Raw genomic sequence first — 23,748 nt, forward strand, 5'->3', positions numbered from 1 at the left:
AGATCCCTAATTTTGTTAAATCATCAAAACTTAACATCAATTCCAAAATAACATTTCCCCCTTTTTGATGATAACAGACTTATTCGCCTTCTTCCTCCTTTCACCAGTTCCCCTTATCAGATGACTCTTCAAGTAATTGGATTGGTCCCTTTTTTTCATCAATCCCGAAGTTTGTTAAATCATCAAAACTCCACTTCAGTAACAAAATAACATTTTCCCCCTTTTTGATGATGACAAACTTGTTCAACTTCTTCTCCTTATCGGCATGACCATGTCCTATTCAAGTAACTAGCATTGATTCCCCTTATCAGCAGCATGACCATGTCCTCTTCAAGTAGCTAACAAACTTGTTCAACTTTCTTCCCCCTATCGACATAATCATGTCCTCTTCAAGTAACTAGCATTGTGTAACATCCGGCAAGTTGAAATAACTATAAAGAAGCTTGAAATTGGAAATAGTCATTTTTGGAAAGAATTCAAAATCTAGAAATTTAGCTAAGTATGGAAAAAGTGAGTTTTTGGTCAACTTTGAGCAGTCATAACTCCTAGCTCAGGATGAGTTAGGTGTATTTCCAGTTATGTTTGGAAAGCCCTTGGAATGATCTTTCCAACGCCGCCGAGTTTGTGCGATTCCGAGTTCGTATGAGTGAGTTATGCCCTTTGGAAGTAGGGTTGTTGGCACAGGGAAGTTCAGTCCGAATTTTAAAGGGTAATTTGGTCTTTTCCCTAACCTTTTCTTTTGGTTTTATAAAGGGTCTAAGCTAATTTTTTAAAATCAGTTTCCCCTTTTAGTGAGGGTTTGAGAGAGAAGAGAAGAAGAGGAGAAAGAGAAGAAGAAGCAAGGATTCATCGAGATCATCGTGGTTTTCGTCGGGGGTGATCCCTATTAAAGTATGTGAGATTTTAGTGTTGGGATTGGTTCATCCCCCACACGTTAAACTCGTTTTAATTCCGAGAAGAGATTAGTTGTGTTTGTTGAAGTCTTGTGGTGATGTTTATTGAATTTGTAGTTGTGTTGTTGAAGTTTCTTGTTGGTTTGGTGTATGTTTCCGGTGGTGTTTTCGAGTTGAATCTATTGTATAGTAAGGGGATTTATGATTCTATGTTTTTAGGGCTGGGAAACTTTGAAGTCAAGAAGGTTTAGAGTTGGAAAGACTAAGGAGGAAAGTCGGATTTTCGAGGAAAAAGGGTGGGGAATCGCGCCTGCCAGCGCCCCCCAAAAGGGGTTCTAAACTTTCCCCCTTGGGGCGGCACGCCTAGCAGAGCGCCCAGCAGGCCCCTCTGAAGTCTAAAGGCTGGCGCCCCGCACCTCTCAGAGCGCCAAGGACGCCAATCCTTCCCATTCATTTCCCACTTTTTCATACATGTTCCTTGGTAATGTACCTATGTTTTATATTTGTTTTCAACACTCTAAGGTACATCTAGACATCCCGAACTCATCCATAAACATGTGATCATATACCTTGAATCCATAATCCAATTCAAGGCGAGTTAGGATCAGAGTCAAGTGAAGTTAGAGTCAATCCTAGAAGTTAAGAAGTAAGTCGAAGCAAGTCTTTAAGGTTTTCCAAGAGTCTTCATTGAACGTTTTAACTTCATTTTAAGGCTCGAGTTTCAAGTTAAGTAAAGAGTATAGAGTCAAGTTCATTTCTCAAAAGTTATTAGGGAACTAAGTATTCCCAAAGGAGTTTATAAATGTTTTCACATTTAAGCTGAGAGGAAACTGAGATTTCCAAAAGAGTTTTGAGCAGTTTGAGTATTATCTCTTTTAAGAAAAAGATGAGTTTTGCGAAAGCATTTCTAAAACACAATTAGTATGACAATCGAGTATGTCATCAATGTTTAAACAGCATGGTCTCGAGATATACCATCAATGTTTATGCAGTATGACTTCCCGAGTCATCAATGATCATATTAAAAATATGGTTTTGATATGTTCTTTTTAGAAAGAGTTTTCAAGAGAAATTACCTCTTTTAAGAGGATAGCTTTGAGCAATTTTCTCAAACTAAAGAAAGATGTGTTTAAAACACTTATGAGCTAAAGTATTTTTGGGAGTAGTCTTGAGCACCGAATTGGGGACACGAGTTCATATTGACTCCACTCTCTATAAGAACCATGTAGCCAAACATGGGATTTAATGGGTCATACTTTTTAGATGATCACGAAAGTTAAGCTAGTGGATCCACTAAGTTAAAGTTAAAGTAAGGTCCTATATCACGGCAAGGTATAAGATGGTCCTCGGGCAACGTGAGGTAAAACGTTGTATCATCACTAGGGCTCATAGTGGTGGTTATCGATTAGAGAAACTCCTACAGTAGAAATTGCATGGTTCTTCGAGGGGTTCTGCTTAGTATGGATGGGGGTATGGGGCTTCATTCATGCATTGCACAAGTAGACTTTGAGAGGAAGCATGGTATTTTCATGATATTATAAATATGATTTTTACGTCATGTTTTAAGAGTTTTACAAGCTTTATATATTGCATGTGTCTTATTGCTTTATATTGAGTTCAGTTATTCATGAGTTGAATAGAGCTAAGGTAAGTTCTCTTTTGTACCCCGTTTTCAAGCTTAAGTTGTTGTTTAGCAGTCCAGCTCGCATACTCGTACATTCCATGTACTGATGCCAGTTGGCTTGCATCTTATTATGATGCAAACGCAGGTACCCAGGATCAGCATCCAGCACGCCGTTGATCCAGCTGAGCACTCCAGAGTCAGTGGTGAGCCTCCTTACTTTCCGGAGGACTCGAATATTTTGTGTTCCTAGTTTTGTTTTATTAGGATGTTGCGGGGTTTGTCCCAACATCCATCTCAGTATTTTAGAGGCTTCATAGACAGTCAGTCAGTTAGTATTGAGTCTCTCATCTGTGTATATACATAAGTATTTTATTTTTGAGACTCGAGTTGCCTTTTGGCAAATTTTATCAGTTGGGTTATTTTATAACCTTTAATTGCATTAAGTTATTCTGTTGAGTTAAGTTTCCGTTGAGTTAACAAAGCCAGGCCAAGGGTTCTCTTGGGGCCAACAATGGTCTTCGAGTGCCGGCCACATCCATGGTGTAGGCTCGGGGCGTGATAAACTGGGTATCAGAGCACAGAGTTTAAGAGTCCTAGGGAGTCTATGAAGCCGTGTCTGTAGAGTCCTAGTTATCGGTGTGAAGCGCGCCACATCTATAATTAGGAGGTTGCAACATTTAGGAACTATCTCACTTCTTTCACATTCATTTCATGCGTTAGAGTTTATCTCTAAAAGTTTCCCTCTAATTCGTGCTTGCGCTTGTTTTCAGAGGATTATGCCTCCACGAAGAGCTGTCAGAGTTCGTCCAGCTATGAGGAGTATTGAGGAACAAGAGTTACCAAGTGCCCTAGAAGTGCAAACCCAAGAAGATATCAAATATGCTGATTTTCGTGAAGCTATCCGGATGTTAAGTCAAGTTGCGACCTATCATGTTGGGCAGAGAGATAATCGACATGAAGTGGTTGATACTTCAAGAATCCGTGAACTCTTAAGGATGAACCCACCAAGCTTCACAGGTTCAAGTATCACTGAGAATCCGGAGAACTTCATTGATGAGCTTAAAAGGGTATTTGATGTGATACATGTTGTTGAGTCAGAAAGGGTGGAACTAGCTGCATACCAATTGAAGGGTGTTGCTAGAATATGGTTCGACCAATGGAAAAAAAATAGGGCTGAAGATGCACCAGTAGTGAGTTGGGTTGTGTTTGAGAGTGCTCTCATGGGGCGTTTCTTTCCTTGTGAGTTGCAAGAGGCAAAGATAAAAGAGTTTCTCACCATTAATTCAGAGTCTATGAGTGTTCATGAGTACAGTCTGAAGTTCACGCAACCTTCCCGCTATCCTCCGGAGATGGTTGCGGACATGAGGAGTAGAATGAGTTTATATGTTGCTGGGTTGTCTCGTCAGTCAAGCAAGGAAGGCAAGGCAACTATGCTGATAGGGGATATTGACCTAGCAAGATTTATGATCCATTTACAACAAGTTGAGGAGGATAAACTGAAGGATAGAGAAAAGTTTAAGGATAAAAGGGCTAAGATAGTAGGGGACAAGTTCAAGCAGCAAAAGAATGATGCTAATCAGTCATCCCTCCCATAGAAACAGAAGGGACCTGCTCCACCATTTGCTAGTGCACTTGCACCTGAGAACAAAGATGGGTACAACAGAAATTCCTATAGTTTCAGGGCTAGACTTGCCTATCCTTAAGGAAGTTTGGTGCCACGGGGTAGTAAGGCTCCTGCATGTGCTAGGTGTGGTAGAACCCACCCAAGTAAGTTTTGTGATGGCCAGACATGTTGTTTTAAGTGTGGACAAGAGGGTCACTTCGCGAAGGAGTGCCCTAAGAGCAGGCAATGTAGTGAAAATATAAGCATTAGGGCCCACGCTTCATCAGTTGCTCCCCCAGACATGATGGTACCTAAATGAGCTACTTCTAGTATTGGCGGATGAGCAAACCGTCTCTATGCAATCAACAGTCGCTTAGAGCAAGAGGATTCACCAGATGTTGTCACTAGTATGATTCGAGTCTTTGACTTTACTGTTTATTCTTTGCTAGACTCAAGAGCGAGTTTATCTTTGTGACTCATTTTGTTGCTGTGAACTTTGATGTCATTCTTGGTGTGGACTGGCTTTATGCTTGTTATGCCTCAGTTGATTGTAGAACTCGAGTGGTCAAGTTTCAGTTTTTGAATAAGCCAGTCATAGAGTGGAGTAGCAGTTCAGTTGTGCCTAAGGCTCGTTTCATTTCGTACCTTAAGGCGAGAAAGGTAGTTTTGAAGGGTCGTATCTATCACTTAGTTCGAGTTAATGACTCTAGTGTTAAGATACCTCATATTCAGTCAGTTCCTATAGTAAGGGAGTTTCCTGAAGTTTTTCCTGATGACCTACCCGGAATTCCTCCTGAGAGAGAAATAAATTTCGGCATAGATCTCATTTCAGATACTCGTCCTATCTCTTTTCCGCTATACAGAATGGCACCAGCAGAGTTGAAAGAGTTGAAAGAGCAGTTAAAGAGATCTATTAGATAAGGGTTTTAATTGACTAGGTTGACTCGGAAAACAACGAAGTTTCAACGGTCTGAAGCTTGTGAGGAAAACTTGCAGGAATGGAAAGAGAAGTTGACTACTTCCCAATTATGATACTTGGTTCTTGAGTACATATTGGGTATCTGAATCTAAAATGGATTTGAGAACAATAGTCGAGTTTAGGCGAATCGGGGTGTAATGTGATGAGTTAGAGTTGGCTGTTGTAGTTTTCGCTTTGAAGAAGAACAAAGAGAATTAGCAAGAGATGTGCACCGATTTGCACGCCGGGGAGTTAGTCGTATGGATTTCCACAAGGAGGAATAATGATGATGAATGGGTCTGAACCATCAGTAGTGCCAGAAGTAAAAAGGTGAGAAAGACCCAGACCCTATCTTATTTAAAATACAGGCAAAATGTTCATAAGCAGTGATGTCTTTTAAACAAGGGGGAGATGGTGTTTTGAGGTATTAAGGTGGATTGTAGGATTGATTTCAAGGATAATTGAGATGTTTACCTAGGTTATCTTACATGGAGTTGCTTACAACGATAGTTACCATTCTAGCATCCATATGGCTCCTTATAAAAATCTTTATGGGAGGAGATGTAGATCTCTTGTTGGATGGTTTGAAGTTAGTGAAGCAAGCTTCATAGATCCAGAGTTAGTTCATCAAGCTATGGAGAAGGTGAAAGTGATTTAAGAAAGGTTGAAAATGGCACAGAGTCGTCAAACTCCTACACTGATGTTAGGAAAAGGGCGTTAAAGTTCGAAGTAGATGATTGGGTATATTTGAAAGTTTCACCCATGAAGGGAGTTATGAGGAGATTCCTGTTCAGATTTTAGATCGCCAAGTTCGCAAGTTGAGAACGAAAGATGTGGCATCTGTCAAGGTCCTTTGGAGGAACCAATTTGTTGAGGAAGCTACTTGGAAGCCGAAGAGGACATAAAGAAGAGATATCCACATCTCTTCGAATCCAGAGGAAATGCAGATCAAGGAACTAATTTGCTCCTTAGTGTTCTTTAAGCTATAGTGAGCATGTTGTTGTTGTTGTTTGCATGGTTGCTTGTTGGGTGTTTGAGTTGATGTTACAAGGGGGAGATATTGCAACATCCGGCAAGTTGAAATAACTATGAAGAAGCTTGAAATTGGAAATAGTCATTTTTGGAAAGAATTCAAAATTTGGAAATTTAGCCAAGTATGGAAAAAGTGAGTTTTTGGTCAACTTTGAGCAGTCATAGCTCCTAGATCAGGATGATTTAGGTGTATTTCCAGTTATGTTTGGAAAGCCCTTGGAATGATCTTTCCAACTCCGCCTAGTTTGCGCGATTTCGAGTTCGTATGAGTGAGCTATGCCGTTTGGAAGTAGGGCTATTGGCACAGGAAAGTTCAGTCCGAATTTTAAACGGTAATTTGGTATTTTCCCTAACCTTTTCTTTTGGTTTTATAAAGGGTCTAAGCTGATTTTTTAAAATCAGTTTCCCCTTTTGAAAAGTAAGAGTGAGGGTTTGAGAGAGAAGAGAAGAAGAGGAGAAAGAGAAGAAGCAAGGATTAGTCAAGATCATCGTGGTTTTTGTCGGGGGTGATCCCTATTAAGGTATGTGAGATTTTAGTGTTGGTATTGGTTCATCCCCCACACGTTAAACTCGTTTTAATTCCGAGAAGAGATTAGTTGTGTTTGTTGAAGTCTTGTGGTGATGTTTGTTGAAGTTGTAGTTGTGTTGTTGAAGTTTCTTTTTGGTTTGGTGTATGTTTCCGGTGGTGTTTTCGAGTTGAACCTATTGTATAGTAAGGGGATTTATGATTCTAAGTGTTTGGGGCTGGGAAACTTTGAAGTCAAGAAGGTTTAGAGTTGGAAAGACTAAGGAAGAAAGTCGAATTTTCGGGGAAAAAGGGTGGGGCATCGCGCCTGCCAGCGCCCCCCAAAAGGGGTTCTGAACTTTCCCCCTTGTGGTTGCACGCCTAGCAGAGCGCCCAGCAGGCCCCTCTGAAGTCTAAAGGCTGGCGCCCCGCGCCTCTTAGAGCGCCAAGGACGCCAATCCTTCCCATTCATTTCCCACTTTTTCATACATGTTCCTTGGTAATGTACCTATGTTTTATAGTTGTCTTCAACACTCTAAGGTACATCTAGACATCCCGAACTCATCCATAAACATGTGATCATCTACCTTCAGCCTTTGGCGTGGCGCGCCCAACATGCGTCTGAACTCATTTTTTAGCTTCATTCTTCAAATTTCGGGTGGTTTCTCCTCCAATAGCCTGCGCATCAACCAAACAATGTGACATAATTATGGTGGGTTGCCTCCCTCCTAGCGCCTTAGTTTTGGTCGTGGCACGACTCATCTTTTTGTATTTTTCTTTATAATTTCTAAATTCCTATCTAAATAACAAACTAAGAAAATAAAAACTCTACACCTAGAAATTTGAAACTAAGCTAAAGTTTCAAAATTAAGTAAAACTACTACCTATTACATATTATTTATGGTTTGTCTCCCGTGTAGCGCTTGATTTTACGTCGCGCCACGACGCAGCTTGGATCATTCATCATTTAGCTCAAGAGTCTCCCGATCACGATCCGAGTCTACACCAAAGTAGTGTTTCACTCTTTGCCCATTTACCAAGAGCGTAGGGCCAGTCTCACCTTTAAGTTCAACAGCCTCATGTTATGTCATACTTACCACTTTGAAAGGACCACTCCATTTAGACCATAGTTTTCCGGGGAATAACCTCAATCTAGAGTTAAAGAGTAGTACTTTTCCTCCTGGAGTGAAAGTTCGAGCAACTATGTGCTTGTCATGCCACCTCTTCGTCTTTTCTTTGTAAAACTTGGCATTCTCATACGCGTGAAGCCTAAACTCCTCAAGTTCATGCAACGTATTTACTCTCTTTCTACCGGCCAGCTCGGGGTCCAAGTTCAACTTCTTAATTGCCCAATAAGCTTGGTGTTCTAATTCCACCGGAAGATGACATGTTTTCCAAATACTATGTGATAGGGAGAAGTCCATATGGGTGTCTTATACGCAGTCCTAAATGCCCACAACGCATCGTCTAACTTTTCAGACCAATCTTTTCTCTGCGCATTCACCATTTTTTGCAAAATTTGTTTCACTTCTCTGTTTGAAACCTCCACTTGGCCACTCGTTTGAGGATGGTAAGCTGTAGCAACTTTATGACGAATACCATACTTAGCGAGAAGGTTTTTAACTAGATGGTTAATGAAATGCTTACCTCCATCACTTATGATTTCCCTTGGAGTGCCAAAGCGAGCGAAGATGTGCTTCTTGATGAACTTTATTACCACCATTGAATCATTCGAAGGAAGAGCGACAACCTCAACCCATTTACTCACATAATCCACAGCCACAAGAATGTATTGGTTTCCACTAGATGGCGGGAAGGGACACATGTAGTCAATACCCCACACATCAAAGATTTCCACTTCCAAAATGTTATTTAGCGGTATCTCATGTCTTCTTGAAATAGTACCCAATCCTTCACAAAAGCAATAGAATCTTTAAATATCGAGGGCCAAAAGAAACCAGATTGTAGTACCTTATGAGCAGTGCACTCTCCTCCATGGTGACCTCCATATGGGCTAGCATGACAACTTTCGAGCACTTTGTAAACCTCAGACTCTGGAATGCATCTTCTCACTACCCGGTCTACACCTTGCTTGAACAAGAATGGTTCATCCCAGATATAGAACTTAGCATCATGATTGAGCTTTTTCTTTTGTTGGGTGGTTGCACCTGGAGGATAATCTCCACTTACCATCAATTTCATAATGTCTGCATACCATGGCACTTGAAAGATATCTAATGCCATCAACTGTTCATCCGAAAACTCTTCCCGGATTTGCTCACCTCCATTCACATGTGACAAATCTTCTAACCTGGACAAGTGATCCGCTATCTGATTTTCAGTACCTTTCCTATCTTTGATCTCAAGGTCAAATTCTTGGAGAAGCAATATCCATCAAATCAGCCTTGGTTTAGCATCCTTCTTGTTGAATAGGTACCTAATAGTTGCATGGTCAGTAAAAACAATCACTTTAGTACCTACCAAATACGATCTGAACTTGTCGAAGGCGAACACTAGAGCCAGCATCTCATTCTCAGTCACTGTGTAATTAACTTGTGTAAAGTCAAGGGTCTTACTTGCACAATAGATCGAGTGGAACACTTTATTCTTTCTTTGTCCCAACACTGCACACACTGCTACGTCGCTTGCATCACACATGAGTTCAAATGGTAATTCTCAATCATGAGCAATTAAGATGGGAGCTTCAATTAAGTTCCTCTTCAACATCTCAAAAACTTTTAAGCACATCTCATCAAAGTCAAACTTCACCTCCTTCTCTAAGAGACTGCACATAGGTCTTGAAATCTTGGAAAAATCTTTGATGAATCGCTTGTAAAATCCTGCATGACCAAGAAAACTACGCACCCCTTTTACAGAAATGGAAGGGGGCAATTTTTCAATAATTTCTACCTTGGCCTTATCAACCTCTAAACCAGACTTAAACACCTTGTGTCCTAGCATTATCCCCTCTCTAACCAAAAAGTGAGATTTTTCCCATTTTAGAACTAAGTTAGTGTCCTCACATCTAGCAAGTACTTTATCAAGATTTCGGAGACATATCTCAAAAGACTTCCCAAATACGGAGAAATCATCCATGAACACCTCTACAAAGTCTTCCACCATATCATGAAAAATGGCCATCATACACCTTTGAAAAGTCACCGGTGCATTGCAAAGTCCGAATGGCATGCATTTGAAAGCATAGGTACCATAAGGACAAGTGAACGTGGTCTTTTCCTGATCCTCGGGTGCAATCAAGATCTGGTTGTAACCAGAATACCCATCTAATAAACAATAGTACTCCTGCCCTGCTAGTCGATGAAGCATATGATCAATGAAGGGAACGGGGTACTGATCTTTCCGGGTAGCATCATTTAGTTTCCGGTAATCCATGCAAATTCTCCACCCGATCACTGTTCTAGTAGGAATCAACTCATTATTTTCGTTCCTTACCATTGTCATACCTCCCTTCTTGGGAACACATTGTATCGGACTTACCCACTTACTATCAGAGATTGGGTACACAACTCCAGCATCTAGCCACTTTATTACCTATTTTCTCACCACTTATTTCATCAAAGGATTTAGTCGACATTGATGTTGTGCACTTGGTTTGTGATCCTCTTCCATGTAGATTTTGTGCATACATAACGCTGGACTAATCCCATGAATGTCAGCCATCTTCCATCCAATAGCTTTCTTTCTCCGCTTAAGGATCCTCAATGTTGCTCCAACCTATATTTCAGACAACTCTGCAGAAAGTATAACATGCAAAGTTTCATTAGTACCTAAAAATGCATACCTGAGGTGAGCCGACAGTGTTTTCAGTTCCAGCTTTGGGGCTTCCTCAATGGAGGGTTTGGGTGGTGGCCCTAACTCACGCTCTAATGGTTCCACTCTCCGCTTGTGAGGCTCCACAAGTGCCAGATTCAGACATATTTCTATCTCTTGAGCCTCAGTGTCTTCATCTCTCTTATGACCTATTGACACTCTTTCTAAGGGGTCTTCGGGCACAACTAACTGCGACTCTACTATGCGATCAACCACAGTAATAACAGATAACTCTTCATAAATAGAAGACAATTTAGAGCACGAAAAACACCAAATACCACTACCTTATCATGTGCCCTCATGGTTAATTGACCAGCTTCTACATCGATCAATGCCCTACTCGTGGCCAAGAAAGGACGTCCCAAAATGAATGGAACTTCAGGATCGAGTTCAAAGTCTAAGACCACAAAATCTATCGGAAAAATCAATGAACCTACTTGTACTAACATATCTTCTACCACCCCCTCTGGCTTAGCAATGGATCTATCAGCAAGTTGGAGAATAACAGTGGTTCGTTTTGGACTACCCAACCCAAGCTTCAGATACAAAGATAAGGGCATCAAATTTATACTTGCCCCCAAATCACACAACCCCCGGGCATGAACACTTTGCCCAATTGTAATCTGCACAGTAAAACTACCCGGATCTTTTAACTTTTTGGGCAGTATGTTTTGGATCCTTGAGCTGCACTCCTCAGTAAGCACTATAGCTTCATGTTCCGTGAGCCTCCTCTTGCTAGCCACAATGTCCTTCACGTATTTAGCATACTTCGGGATATCCTCCAAAATGTCAACCAATGGTAGATTAATGAGAACATATTTAAGGAGAGAGAGACTTACTGAAACATTCATCTTCATTCTGCTTTTTCAGCCTTTGTGGAAATGGAGGTGGTAATTCCTTTTGAGGAACGGGTACCTTAACAGTGGAGTTTCTTACTACCTCTTCCACCTTCTTTTCTTTGTTACTTACCTCAGTGTCTTTCTTATTTGGAGCTAGTTCCTCTAATTGTAGCCCACTTCTAATACTTACCGCATGCAATTGCTTTGGGTTGGGCTCAATATCACCGGGCAGCCCACCTTGGGGACGCAAGTTCAAAGAATTAGCCACTTGCGCAACTGGTTTCTCTAAACTCATTTGGGATATCTGGATGTTTCTAATGTTCTCATCCTGCTTATCTATTCTAGCATTTAATTTGGTCCCTATTTCAGTCATGAGCTTTTGGAGTAGCTCTTCATTGGTCATCCCCCCTTTTGGTGCACTAGGATTTGAACCTTGGTTAGGATTGTAGTATTGTTGCCAGCCCCTTGAGAACGGTATTGGTTAACCCCTTGCGCCTGATTTTGTTTTTGGTTACCACTCCATGAGAAGTTAGGATGGATCTTCCAATTAGGGTTGTAAGTATTACCATAATTTTGTTGCACTCCACCCCTTTGCACATTACTCACATAGTTTATGGAATCCGGGTTTGCCTCACATTGCTCGGTTTCATGAGTTCCACTACCAATACCTCACACCAATTTACTGCATGTTGTACTACATTTTTTGGTGCGTGATTTAGAGCCATTTTTTTAAAATGTAAGGTCATGTTATGTTGCATTCCATCTAATTTGGCATTTATGGCAGTAGTTTGGTCTACATCTAAGATCCCTGCAGCCTTTTGGGTTGGGGTTCTAGACATTTCCCCCTCATGCCCTTAGTTCCCATCAGAAAGTTTATCGAGTAAGGCGAAGAACTATTCACTTGTTATGGATAGGGCCTGTCCACCTGGTGCACTATTAAGAAGAGCACGAGCATTATAGTCTAAACCCTCAAAGAAAGTGTGAGCAAGTACCTCATTTGGTTTGCATGTGGTGTGGGCAAGCATTCAACATTTGTTTGAAACTCGTTCATGCTTGGTACATGTCTTCTCCTTGCTTTTGAACAAAGTTTATTATCTCAACCCTCAGCTTAGCAGTTTTTTTGGATGGGAAAAATCGACTCAGGAACTTCTTTGTTAGATCATCCCAAGTAGTGATAGAGTTTGGTGGCTCAGAGTTTAACCAACGCCTTGCAGCTCCTAACAATGAGTATGGGAACAAAGTCAACCTTACATAGTCTGATGAGACTCCAATTGGGATGTATGTATTGGTAATGTCTATGAAGGTTCTAAGATGGATTTGAGGATCCTCATGGGGGAGGCCAGTGAAATGCCCATTAGAATGGAGGATCTGTGTTATGCTCTGCTTTAGTTCAAATCTACCCCCCGGTGGAGGTTTCCTAATATAGATGCCAAATTGGCTGTGAGTGGGACTGCTACATCATGGACTGGTCTTGCGGGTACGACAGGCGGTACTCCTTGGTTATTCAAATTTCCTTGGTTATTCGGGTTCCTTTGGTTATTCATGTTTTCCGGGCTATTCAAGTTGTCTTGATTATCATCATCAAAATTTCCCAGAAGACCTAACCCCAATTCTCCCTATCGTCCTTGATTCACCATTTTCCTTTTCTGGTGTAAAACTCTTTCAGGTTCGTTGTAAGGTTCGACAAGATCTCCTTTTCGAGCCCGACCTGAAAATCAAGTGCCTTCAATCAACAAACTAAGATCAAGTAATTAGTATCTAAATAATCTAATTGTAGACTTAAGAAAATTGAATATAAATCAATTTCTAAGTCCCCGACAGCGGCGCCAGAAACTTGTTGCTCCCCAATATACACGCAAGTGTACGTGGTCGCACAAGTAATATAGATTATTTAAGAAACGAGTTATCGTTCCCAAGAGACTTATGATCAATTTATATTTAACACTTAATTCTACAAATAAAATTAAAAGTAACCTTTTCAAGAGTTGACGATTGATTGTTAACTACTACTAATTATGAACTAAATAAACGTAACTAAATGTGAACGACTTTAAGATGATGTTTCAAGCAAGTAAGAGACAATTCTAGGGCTGCAGTATATACTAAATATCATGTATCATATTATTGGTTTAGAACGAATTTCAGTTGTCAAGTTACTGGTTTATAGGGTTAATTGTATGAGTTGGGCTACACACCTCTAGTCAGCTACTCCAGGTAGCTATCTAACTACATCGTTGAGCAGGGATAAATAGACTAATTGGTGGGCATTTATATTTCATCCTATTTTGTAACCAAGCAAGTTATTCGTCCGGGCGTCACTCCTAAACACAAATCACCTCAATATAATGGGTCGATCGAGCTCTCTATATTCTCTGGTCTATCTAATCCCTCATCTCTCAATTTTAAGATTTGACAATATATTTATCTCTAGATGGCCTGTCAAGAAATACTAAAATAAAAATATAGAAGTAACTTATAATGACAACCAAGAATTAATTCAAAAAGCCTTAAATAATCAACATTGAATCCGTAGCTACAGCCCCAGAACTAGGGCGTTTAGCCACTCATGCTATTAGAAAACCACAAAATATAATTGTTCATGTGATTTCTGGAAAATAAAAGAGTTAGAAGATCAAAACCTATTACAAACGTAGATACTTGCTCTTGCACACCAAATAAAAGTCGAACCCTAACAATGGAGCCCTAAGGGTCTATTTTTAATAATTAGGGACAATTGAGTCGAAGTCTATTACAATTAGGAATCCTTTTTAATAATGTTTTTGTTGGAAACGTCGGAACAAGGGTGGGGGCCGCGCCCACATCGCACTTGGCAAGCTGGCGCGCCGCGCTGCCAGTGCGCCCAAATGTAGCCTCAGTAAAAACCTCACTGGCGCATCACGCCTATCCTGCGCCATGTGACGCTGGGGCTCCACGCCAGCATTTGCTCCTGGACTTACTCGTCGTTTATCAACTCCTTTTCTTCCTTGACTCGATCACTTCCTTATGAATCCTGTAAAATTATTTATCATGTATGTTAGTATGCAATCATCGCACTCTTAAGCCAAAATATACTAGTTAGATTAGTGAATGTCCTAAAACTTACGTTAAAGATGGGTAATTTGTAGTAATTGGGCATACAAATATTCCCAAGATCACCAGTTGTTGAAAGAGAAACCAAATCGTGCATTTTTAGATCCCCATGAAATAAGATATGATCCCAGAAAATGAGCCATTCCCGAGGTACTCTTTCTATCAACTTGATACCCAACATAATCAGCATCACCATACTCCTCCAAGTAAAAAAGTCTCTTGATCGACAGAATAGAACTAGGTTCCATGTCTTCTTCAAATGTCTCGAGATTTTCTTAGCAGCCTTCAAATGTGATTCCTTTGTACAAGTATGGAATCTCTGAACAAGGTTCATCAGTATCCAGCTTCAAGTTAGTGCCCATGAGAGTATGAATTGTCTTGGCATTCATAATATGAAACTTCTTCAGTAGCTTTTATGAGCTGGTACCAGGTCCTTGTCTTTGTTTGATATCAATTGCCCTGATCACGCTATGTTAGCTTCTTCTCTTTAGCTAAGTCACTATGAGTGTATACGTGTTCTTGACAAAACGGTCGTTGCTTAGGGATTTGGTGAAGATGTCAGCCACTTGATCTTCCATTTTGCGAAATTTCATGATGACATTACCCCTTTTTAACATTATCTTGACTTCAAGTATGTTAAGCCTTTTGAGCAGCTCATTGGTGTACTTTTCTTGACAGTCGAGGGTACCTTTAGGAGTTTGCTTGATTTGTAGCTCTAAGAAGAAATCTCCCATCATGCTCATTTAGAACTCACTACCCATGAATGCGGCAAACTCTTCACACAACAACTCAAAAGGTTGCTCTAAAGTTGACACAATTGATATATACTTGAATGGTCAGCAATTTCTTTCCTTGTGATTTCAAAAGGAGGGTTTTGTCAATTTTACCTCTTTTGAAGTCATTTTTTTAAGAGGAACTTGGACAACCTATCAGCTTGTTGGGGAAATAAGTGTCATGCTTTGCTTCTTTCAAATTGATGCAACTTTGTATTTCTTGCCAGCTGCTGAGCTTGATTGATCAGCTTCTTTCTTCTCACCTTCAGAATTTGCATTATCAGTTTGAACTGCATCATCTTTGTTCAACATTGACTACCGGACTAGGTCCCTCATCAAGTTCATCATCTACATCAGCTTCTTTGGGATTGCTGGATTCATAAAGAGGATGTTCTTCAGCAAGCTCGCTGTTTAGACCATCTCTTTGAATTTGAAGCATCTCTTTCATCTTAGAATCTTCTTTCTTTTGCAACTTCTCAATTCTTCCAGACTCATCAAAAAACACATGACCACCTTTTTATACACCCGATAAGCCTTGCTGGAGGAAGAATATCCCACAAATACTCTTTCAACATGAGATTAAACTTCTCAATATCATCATTTTGGCCATAGAACATGTAATATTCACCATTTCAGCCAGAACGTTCTTTGGAAGATTAACAGTCTGCTTATTCCACTTGAAGGATGGTATGATCTACTTCTCTTTAACACAAACATCACAAACTTTGCATCTGCAAATTTTATTTTGGGCAGACCGTGGATCAGGTCCCTTGACACAAGTTTGTTCAGAGAGAAGAACTCACATGACCAAGTCTCATGTATCATAGATTAGCATTCTCACCTTTAGCATCAAGGGAAGTGAGAATATTACAACGAGCAGTGTTTAGATCAGCAGTACATGTTCTTGCATCTCCTTTTTGTCAACATCATTATCCGAGATATTAAGTTGTGACCACCCATTTATCTGATAGGAACTTAAGTCAATTTTCTTTATCACAAATCCGTGAAACACTTAGAAGATTGTACTTCAACCCATTGACATAGTACACATTTTCAAAATAGTGTTCCACGGACTTTCAATGTCCTGCCTACTCCAAAAATTTGCCATTTCTTGCCATTTCCAAAAGAGACACCTCCACTTTGAAGTGCCTTGAGAGTGAGAGGAAGTTTTTAGTTTTCTCAGTCATGTTGTTTGAGCATCCACCATTCATAAACCAACACTGACTGATACTACATCCTCTTACTTGCATAGCAAATCACTTGCTACCCTTGGGAACCCATTTGAGACAAAGTTCCCAGTAAGCTGATAACGAAGTGATAAGAAAAATATTTTGTCGAGTGAGGCAGACTAGTTTTCTTCAACTTAAGACCAAAGGCAAGACCAGGTCTCATTTCTTCTGTATGTTCCTCTGTTTGGAATAGTTTGAAGAACTTTCTTGAGTTATCTTCCAAGCTGGACACTCCTTCTTCAGATGACCATTTCGCCCGCAATACACACATAGCAAATTGTCAGCAACAACAACATTTTTTCTGTGAGGATTGTATGGGGAATCTATCTTCTCACAACCTAGCCCTCTTCTACTGTTGTTACCCTGACTGATTACATTTGTAAGCATTTTAGAATAAGTGGTCCATTTGAGAGATTTGTTCAGTTCCTCTTTTACACAGACCAGGTCCCTCTCCAACACCAGATTTCTTTCTAGAGCCAAGTTCATCTTCATTTCAGCAGTATGCATCTTATTTTCAAGCACTAGCTGCAAGTTGTTGGCCTCGTTCTTTCTTTTAGAAGCTGTAGTAGTCACCTTTTTTATCTTTTCCTTTAGTTCTAGATTTTCAACTTCTAGAACAACCATTTGTTTTTCAATATCAGATATTTGGGTAACTAGAACAATTTTTCCATCTTGAAAGATATCTAGGCTATTGTTCAAGATATATTTCTTCGTGATTAGCTCACTAATCGAATCAATTAGTACAACAACTAGCTTTCTCAAATTTTTAATTGAAAAGCTATTCACATTTTTCTTAAAGTCAGATAGGGTTACCTCTTCATTATCATCTTCATCATCTAACTTTGCCATGAAAGCGAACATAGAGTCAAACATTTCTTCATCATCTTTTACTTCAAGCATGGAAGCACCATCAGAGTGTTCAGAATCATCTGAGTCACTTGAGGTATTTTTCCAGACAGTCAGAGTTTTCTTCATCACACAATCATCAGTTTCTGTTCTGCTTGACTTGTCATTGACCTGGTCCCTTCTTTTGTTTTTGCCTTTGAGAGTGAGACTGTTATTTCTTCTATGCATCTCATAAACTTGAAGATGTTCAAATAGAGCATCTAATGACAATACTTCAGTATTCTCTGCCTCATAGACAATATCAAGTTCACCAATCTAAGATCTGGGAAGAATCTCCAGTATCTTAGTGACCTGCTTCCACCTAGTGACATGTTCTTCCAGGAACAAGAGCTTATTATCTAGTACGCATTTCGTGAATAGATTCACCTTCTTTCATGGTGAAGCTTTCAAACTGAGTAGTGAAGAGATCTAACTTAGATTTTTTTTTATTTGCTCAGTACCTTCGCACACTATTCTCAAACGATTCCAGATTTTGTTGGCTGATTCACAAGATGAAATCAAATCATATTCACTTGCTCTGATTCCACACATTAACAACTTCCTGGCTTTGTGATTTTTCTTAACTTTCCTTTTGTCAAAGTCATTGTATAGCTGTCGGGTTTTAAGAACAACCCTTGTGACATCCCCATCATTTACTTCTATAGTAGGCACATAGGGACCCTCACAAAAAACACCCCACAACTCACAATCCTCACCCATTATATAGTCAAACATACATGTTTTCCACCACATATAGCACTGACCATCAAACAGAGGTGGCTTTGCTGGAGATCAACCTTCTTGAAAGTTTAGTGGAGCCATCATTCTTTGCAGGAATCTCTCTTTTGGTATTAACTAGATAGAGAGCCCAAGCTCTGATACCAACTGTTAGAATGTGTGTGTTTACTATCAGTCAATGGACAAGGTCCCTTGACACAGCAACAACAACAATAATAAATAAATGCAATAATGTAAATAACACAATCAGTTTACATGGAAACCTCCTTGATCAATGGCGGTGAAAACCACGACCTGTACTAACAAGATTTCAACTCAACTCCATTTAACTCTAAAAGAAGCAATGATTCATATTACAGACTCTTGTAACCTAGGAATTTAACTCTAAATCCATTCTTTCTCAGTGTAGCAACTCTACTACAAAGAAAGAACTAAGCAATAACTTTATTGGCCACTAAACCACCTAGCTCTAGATGATTTAGACTTCAACTAAGCAACAACTCTGTTGCCCATTAAACCAATTAACTCTAACTGATTTAGTTTTTTTGACTGAAACAAAACAATAATCTAATTCATTTATAACACATGAATAGATGTAAAATTAAGCACATAAGACACATAACTCAAAATACAACAAAGACCCTTTAACACTCTATCACGTCCCTTTGTTGAGCATGAGCAGTGTTCTTCCTTGAAGATGGCCTTTTCCTTTTGAGCTTATGAATTTTCAGAAATTCACAATTTTGTTTGCCAAAACTTGGGTTTGTGTTTTGAGAAGAGACTATTATCAAAATGGACACAAACATTTGCGACGGGGCCATAGGCTGAGAGCCTGGTGTTCTGAAAAGTTGTGCACCAACCACATCAGAGTTGGCAACTTTTTGACAACTGTCTTTTTGTCCTTTTCACGTACGCAGTTTTTCCGGGACCAGGTCCCTTGCTGTGTTCTTTAATGCTCGAGTTCTTGAATGAATAATGTTGTTTGTTTATCATTGCATATATCAATTACCAATAAGGGTTTTGACCACGGAAACAAACAACTTCGTCCGCCCTTCCTATTGGTGAAGTACGTTGTACATTTCACCAATCAATCTAACAAGACAACTGTAAAGATAGCTTTACAGTTGTACACCACTTTGAACCTGGACGAGAGCACTCTGCCAGGGATCGGGTCCCTGCATTTGTGAGGATCATCAAAACACCTAGAATATAACAAAAGTTCCGTGCAAATAACTTGATGATTTCTTGGTGTTGGTTGAACTGGCAAGCACGTCATTGCAGGATATAATCTCAACTGATTTCAGGGATAAAGAATCCTCAAAACAATATGGGATGCTCTTAAGGTGCCGACATCTTTTCAATTCCAAGCGTTCAAGGCATGGAAAGACATCATCTGAGGCATCCCATTTTGAAAAGGAAGGATTTTCTAGTTTCAAGAATTTAAGTCGAAGAAACTGCTCATCGTTCACTTTCCATACATTGGAACTAATGGTAACTCCTAGCAGCTTGAGTACCTCAAGATTTGAAAGGGTTGCGACTTCATTATGATTTATGCAGAAATAGGACAGTGTCAACTTCTTCAAGTTAGTTGGGATGTTCAAATCATTGATCCAGGTCAATTGTTCACCAGAAGAAATCTTGAGCATTTCAAGCTTTATAAGTTTGCTAAATGCAGGAAATGAGCCATCAAATTTGGAAACTTCACATCTCATTTTTTGAAGATTTGGTGTCTTCTCCAGGAGCTTATCAACATTCTTCACACAAGAAAAACATACTGAGGAAATAGTTTGCAAATCATCCATTGTAGAAGAGGTTTTTGAGAATTATTTTCCATTGTTTGAAATGAAGAATGCTTGATCATATATGTGTAGATGGCGCAACTTAACCATCTTCCAAATGGTATTTGGTAATGATACTCGTCCTCTAACTCTTTGAACTATCAAAGTTTCAAGGTTCAAAAGATCGGTTGGGAGTGATAATGTATCTTCAACAGTCCGAAAAGCAAGATACCTAAAAAGGTAAGTCCTTATGGTAAATGTTGACACCCAATTTTGGACCTCCACAATATAAATTAATCATCGAGCTTCTTAAAATTCCAAACTATTTGAAATAATTGACTTTATAAAATTCAAATTTATTTTCAAGTTAGTTTTATGTAATTTTGTCACTTTTTGGTAATATTTGTAATAATACGTGTATATATTTTATATAATTAGGATATTTTATAAATATTTAGAAATCATTCCAAAAAAAGATTTTGTTTAATTAAATATTTGATTAATTAGTTTAGTTATATAATAGTTTATATGTTTAAATCATTCGGTTTATAATTAAGTTAATTATTTCATTTCGTTAAGTTTAAGAAGCTCCTTAATTAATCTTACTTAAATTCATCTTAGATTTTAACCGGATTTGCAAATTAAATTCAATGCAAACTATATTGTGAATTTTAATTGGCTATAACCTTAATCCATTGGCCAAATCCCCAATTTAAAACCCAATCAATTTCTTCAACTCATTTTGAGACCAAGAATTTGGGCCCTATATCAAAACAACCAGCAGCCCAACTTCATAATACCAAACTGACCCAATCCTAAACTCATTACTATAACAACAACAATACATACAGAAACCCAATCCAATCCCCTAATTGCAATAACCCATTCCAGCAGCTTCCAACGTCAACAATACGGAATCAAATTCACGGCGTCTTCACGGCCAAGACACGCCAGAAGCAGCTAGCAGACAGCGTCATCAATTTCACATTGACCAGGCGGTATCCACACAGAATATTTGATCCCAAGCAGCAGAGAACACGGTAGATACACGGCGTGAGGAAGCGAGCAGTACGTTGCAATTTTGTCTCTTCTCCAACGTCCCTTTCGATTATTAATATCGCAACAGCAAGGGGACAGACGAGTGGTCTATCTCACCATTTCCACTTCCGGAATGGTTGGAAATCCTCAGAAAAAGGTGTTCCCCTAAAATGGTGAAAGAAGTTTTTGAGTTTTGAATTTTGAATTTGGCCTTTTGGATCCGATTTTTATTCCTTTCCCCCCAAAATCAGCCCGAGATAATCCTTATATGTATTCCCTTTTGTTCACTGTGGAAGGGGGGGAATTTTGGATTTTATTTTTTTCGAACGAAATAGAAGTCAAATTTTCTTGGCAGAGACAAACCTTTAGGAACAAGTAGTAATACACTCCTGAATAGAGATTTGCTAGGACTTCTGCCCAGTTTCCGTGACTACCGTTTGTGTCAAGTCTTTCTTGGTGAAAGTCGTCACTCCTCTGCTCGTCCCGCCTCTATTCGCTGCCGCGCGAAAGGTAAAATCCTTTTCAGTTTCAACTCTTTTAGTTCGATGTGCTATTTTTGACAAGCTGAAGTTGTTTGTCGATTTATTTTCTCCTCGACTGCCTTTATTCTTCTGGATTTGCTGCTCATGTGGGAGCTGAGCTCTTGAGTTGTAGTTGGGTTTTTGAGTGTTTGAGGTATAAGAGATGCTCTTGTAAGTGTCGTTGTTTGTATGAGTCTTAGAATTTCTCTTTTTCGTTGGCTAGCATGTTAAAGGGCATGTTTCCGTCCAATGAAATCTTTAGAATATATGTGATGCTGCTAGTTTGTCTCGTGTTTAGCCCTCTGTTCACTTTAATTTATGATGTTGTGCCATAAATTCCTTTGTTGAAATGTTTCGATTTTAGCTAAAAATCTCACTCTTGCTTGGTCTTCTAGCATCTTTAGTTACTGTCGTGCTCATTGTTTTCTAGCAAATATTGTATTGATTGTTATGGAGAACTTGCTGCTAGTTTGCCTCTTTATTAATGCTTCCATAGTTCCATTGATACTTTGGTGTGAATAATGGTCTTAATTCCTCCAATCCATGGTTTGTGTATCCTTTAGAGCATTTCATAGCCATGCACTTTTCCATATTTTAACTCTTTACTTTCTTTATGTTGCTGGCTGTTTTCCCTTTTGTTGGATTTTGATTTTATTTCCTTAGGTTAGGCATATGGTTTTAATATTGGATACTATTCTAGTAGTAATATCTATTGAGGTCTACCTTCTTCTTTCTAGTTGTTTGCGATACTTTCCATGGGTAGTTTTAAGTTAAATGATATCAATTCGCATTAATAATTGGGTTTTAGATTCTTATATGATATATTTGTTAGCTTACATCTTTAGTTGATCCGGATGTGGTTAAGCATGTAGTAGTTTGGTAGAAACAAGCTTATTAGTTTAAATTGTGGTGAAAGAAAAATACAAAAAATAAAATAAATGTCAAAGTGTGTGGCCTGGTTGCTCTCTAATTATTCTAATCAGTATTTGTGTCTTTTTTAAGTGTATTGAAAGAGTTTGTTCATTCGCTAATTTGTTTCTTCTTTTCCTTTGTTGTGACATGCCGACGGAGTCCAATTCGGACTCAAGTCTTTCCCCTTGCATTTCGGATGGGGCCATAAAGGTCCCAAATCCCTTTTTTCCTTTCGAGTCAGCCCTCATACCAAGCTGCGAAACCGGCGTACAGGTGGAAGCCAATAAATGAAGGCTGGAAATTAAATTTTGCAGGTCTCAAGAGGCCCCCAAAGGGCTGATATACCTGCTGTATACACTTGTATACAGCCGGAAATATGACTTACAGGTTGCAAAAATACAAGGGTGCAAGTTTGATGATAAGACATAAGTCAATAGCTATTGTTCAAGGAAAAATGCAGAAATACGGACCCAAATACGGTTCATATACAGGGATATACATAAAGCATATACACAAATTTCTTGAAAGCAAATGGGGCCAAAGGCCCAAGGGAATTTCAGCAAATCCAAGATTTGGGCCTTTCAAATTTAATATTCCTCTCCTTGCTCTCATTTATTTTGTTATATTTGACTAACATTTTGATTATTTTATGGTTATTATTTAATTAAATTCCCCAAGAATGGTCATTTCATTTACTTTCGAATTAATATATATATATTTTTTATTACTTGGTGTATATTTTAATATTAGTCTTGTTGACACTTTATGAACTATTCCCCTTTAGAAAATTTCCTTTTAGTTAATTCCCCTTTAAGATAAATAAAAAAAAATGATAAAAATAATAATAGTAATAAAAAATAAGTTAAAAAATAAATGAGCTCTTTTTACTTAATTTAAATTTTGAAATTAGTTAAAATAAATGAGTTCCTTTACTTCGTTAAACTTTCAAAATTAGTCAAAGTCGTGAGTTCTTTACTTAGTTAAATTTTAAAATAATTAGTTAAAATAAATGAATTCTTTTACTTAAGTTAAAATTTTAAAATTAAGTCAAAATCATTTTGGTCAAATCGTCGGTCAACCGCGAGTTAGCGGGCATTTCGAGGGCCTAACACCTTCTCGGAATGTACATTTGAACTCAAACCCTTTTTTCAAATTGATTTTATCTGTTTGAGTCTTTTGAAAAATCTTGTATTTTTTCTTTATTTTTTTTACTAAAAATTAAGTGGCGACTCTGTTCTTTTGAAAATTCGATTTGCTTAAATCACAAGTTTAATCGATTTTTCGAAAACTTAGCCATTTTTTCTGTTATATATATTTTTAAATAAAACAGTAAAGAATCAATTATGGTGAATTCAAAATCTAACACCCTCAGAAAGTTGAACCTTTTAAAAGTGTCTGATACATGGTGTATCAGAGAGAATGCAGTATTTCTAACCTCCCTGAATTGGAAAGACTTCAGATTAGATTTGATTTGCAGTAGGTAACTTAGTACAAAATTT

At 38.8% G+C, this 23,748-nt stretch overlaps 1 protein-coding gene across 1 annotated transcript; it reads right to left on the reverse strand.

The window, feature by feature from the left end:
* Positions 1 to 10,357: 10,357 nt before the first annotated feature.
* On the reverse strand, positions 10,358 to 11,688 carry LOC107062021 (uncharacterized). The gene is made up of 4 exons (XM_015312196.1): positions 11,416 to 11,688; positions 10,731 to 11,225; positions 10,418 to 10,677; positions 10,358 to 10,367 (listed from the first exon to the last, which is right to left on the reverse strand). The coding sequence occupies exons 1-4, from the start codon at positions 11,686 to 11,688 to the stop codon at positions 10,358 to 10,360; spliced, it is 1,038 nt and encodes a 345-aa protein (XP_015167682.1).
* Between the last annotated feature and the right edge of the window lie 12,060 nt (positions 11,689 to 23,748).

This window comes from Solanum tuberosum, unplaced genomic scaffold, assembly GCF_000226075.1.
Source record: "Solanum tuberosum cultivar DM 1-3 516 R44 unplaced genomic scaffold, SolTub_3.0 scf00192, whole genome shotgun sequence".
Taxonomy (NCBI): Eukaryota; Viridiplantae; Streptophyta; class Magnoliopsida; order Solanales; family Solanaceae; genus Solanum; species Solanum tuberosum.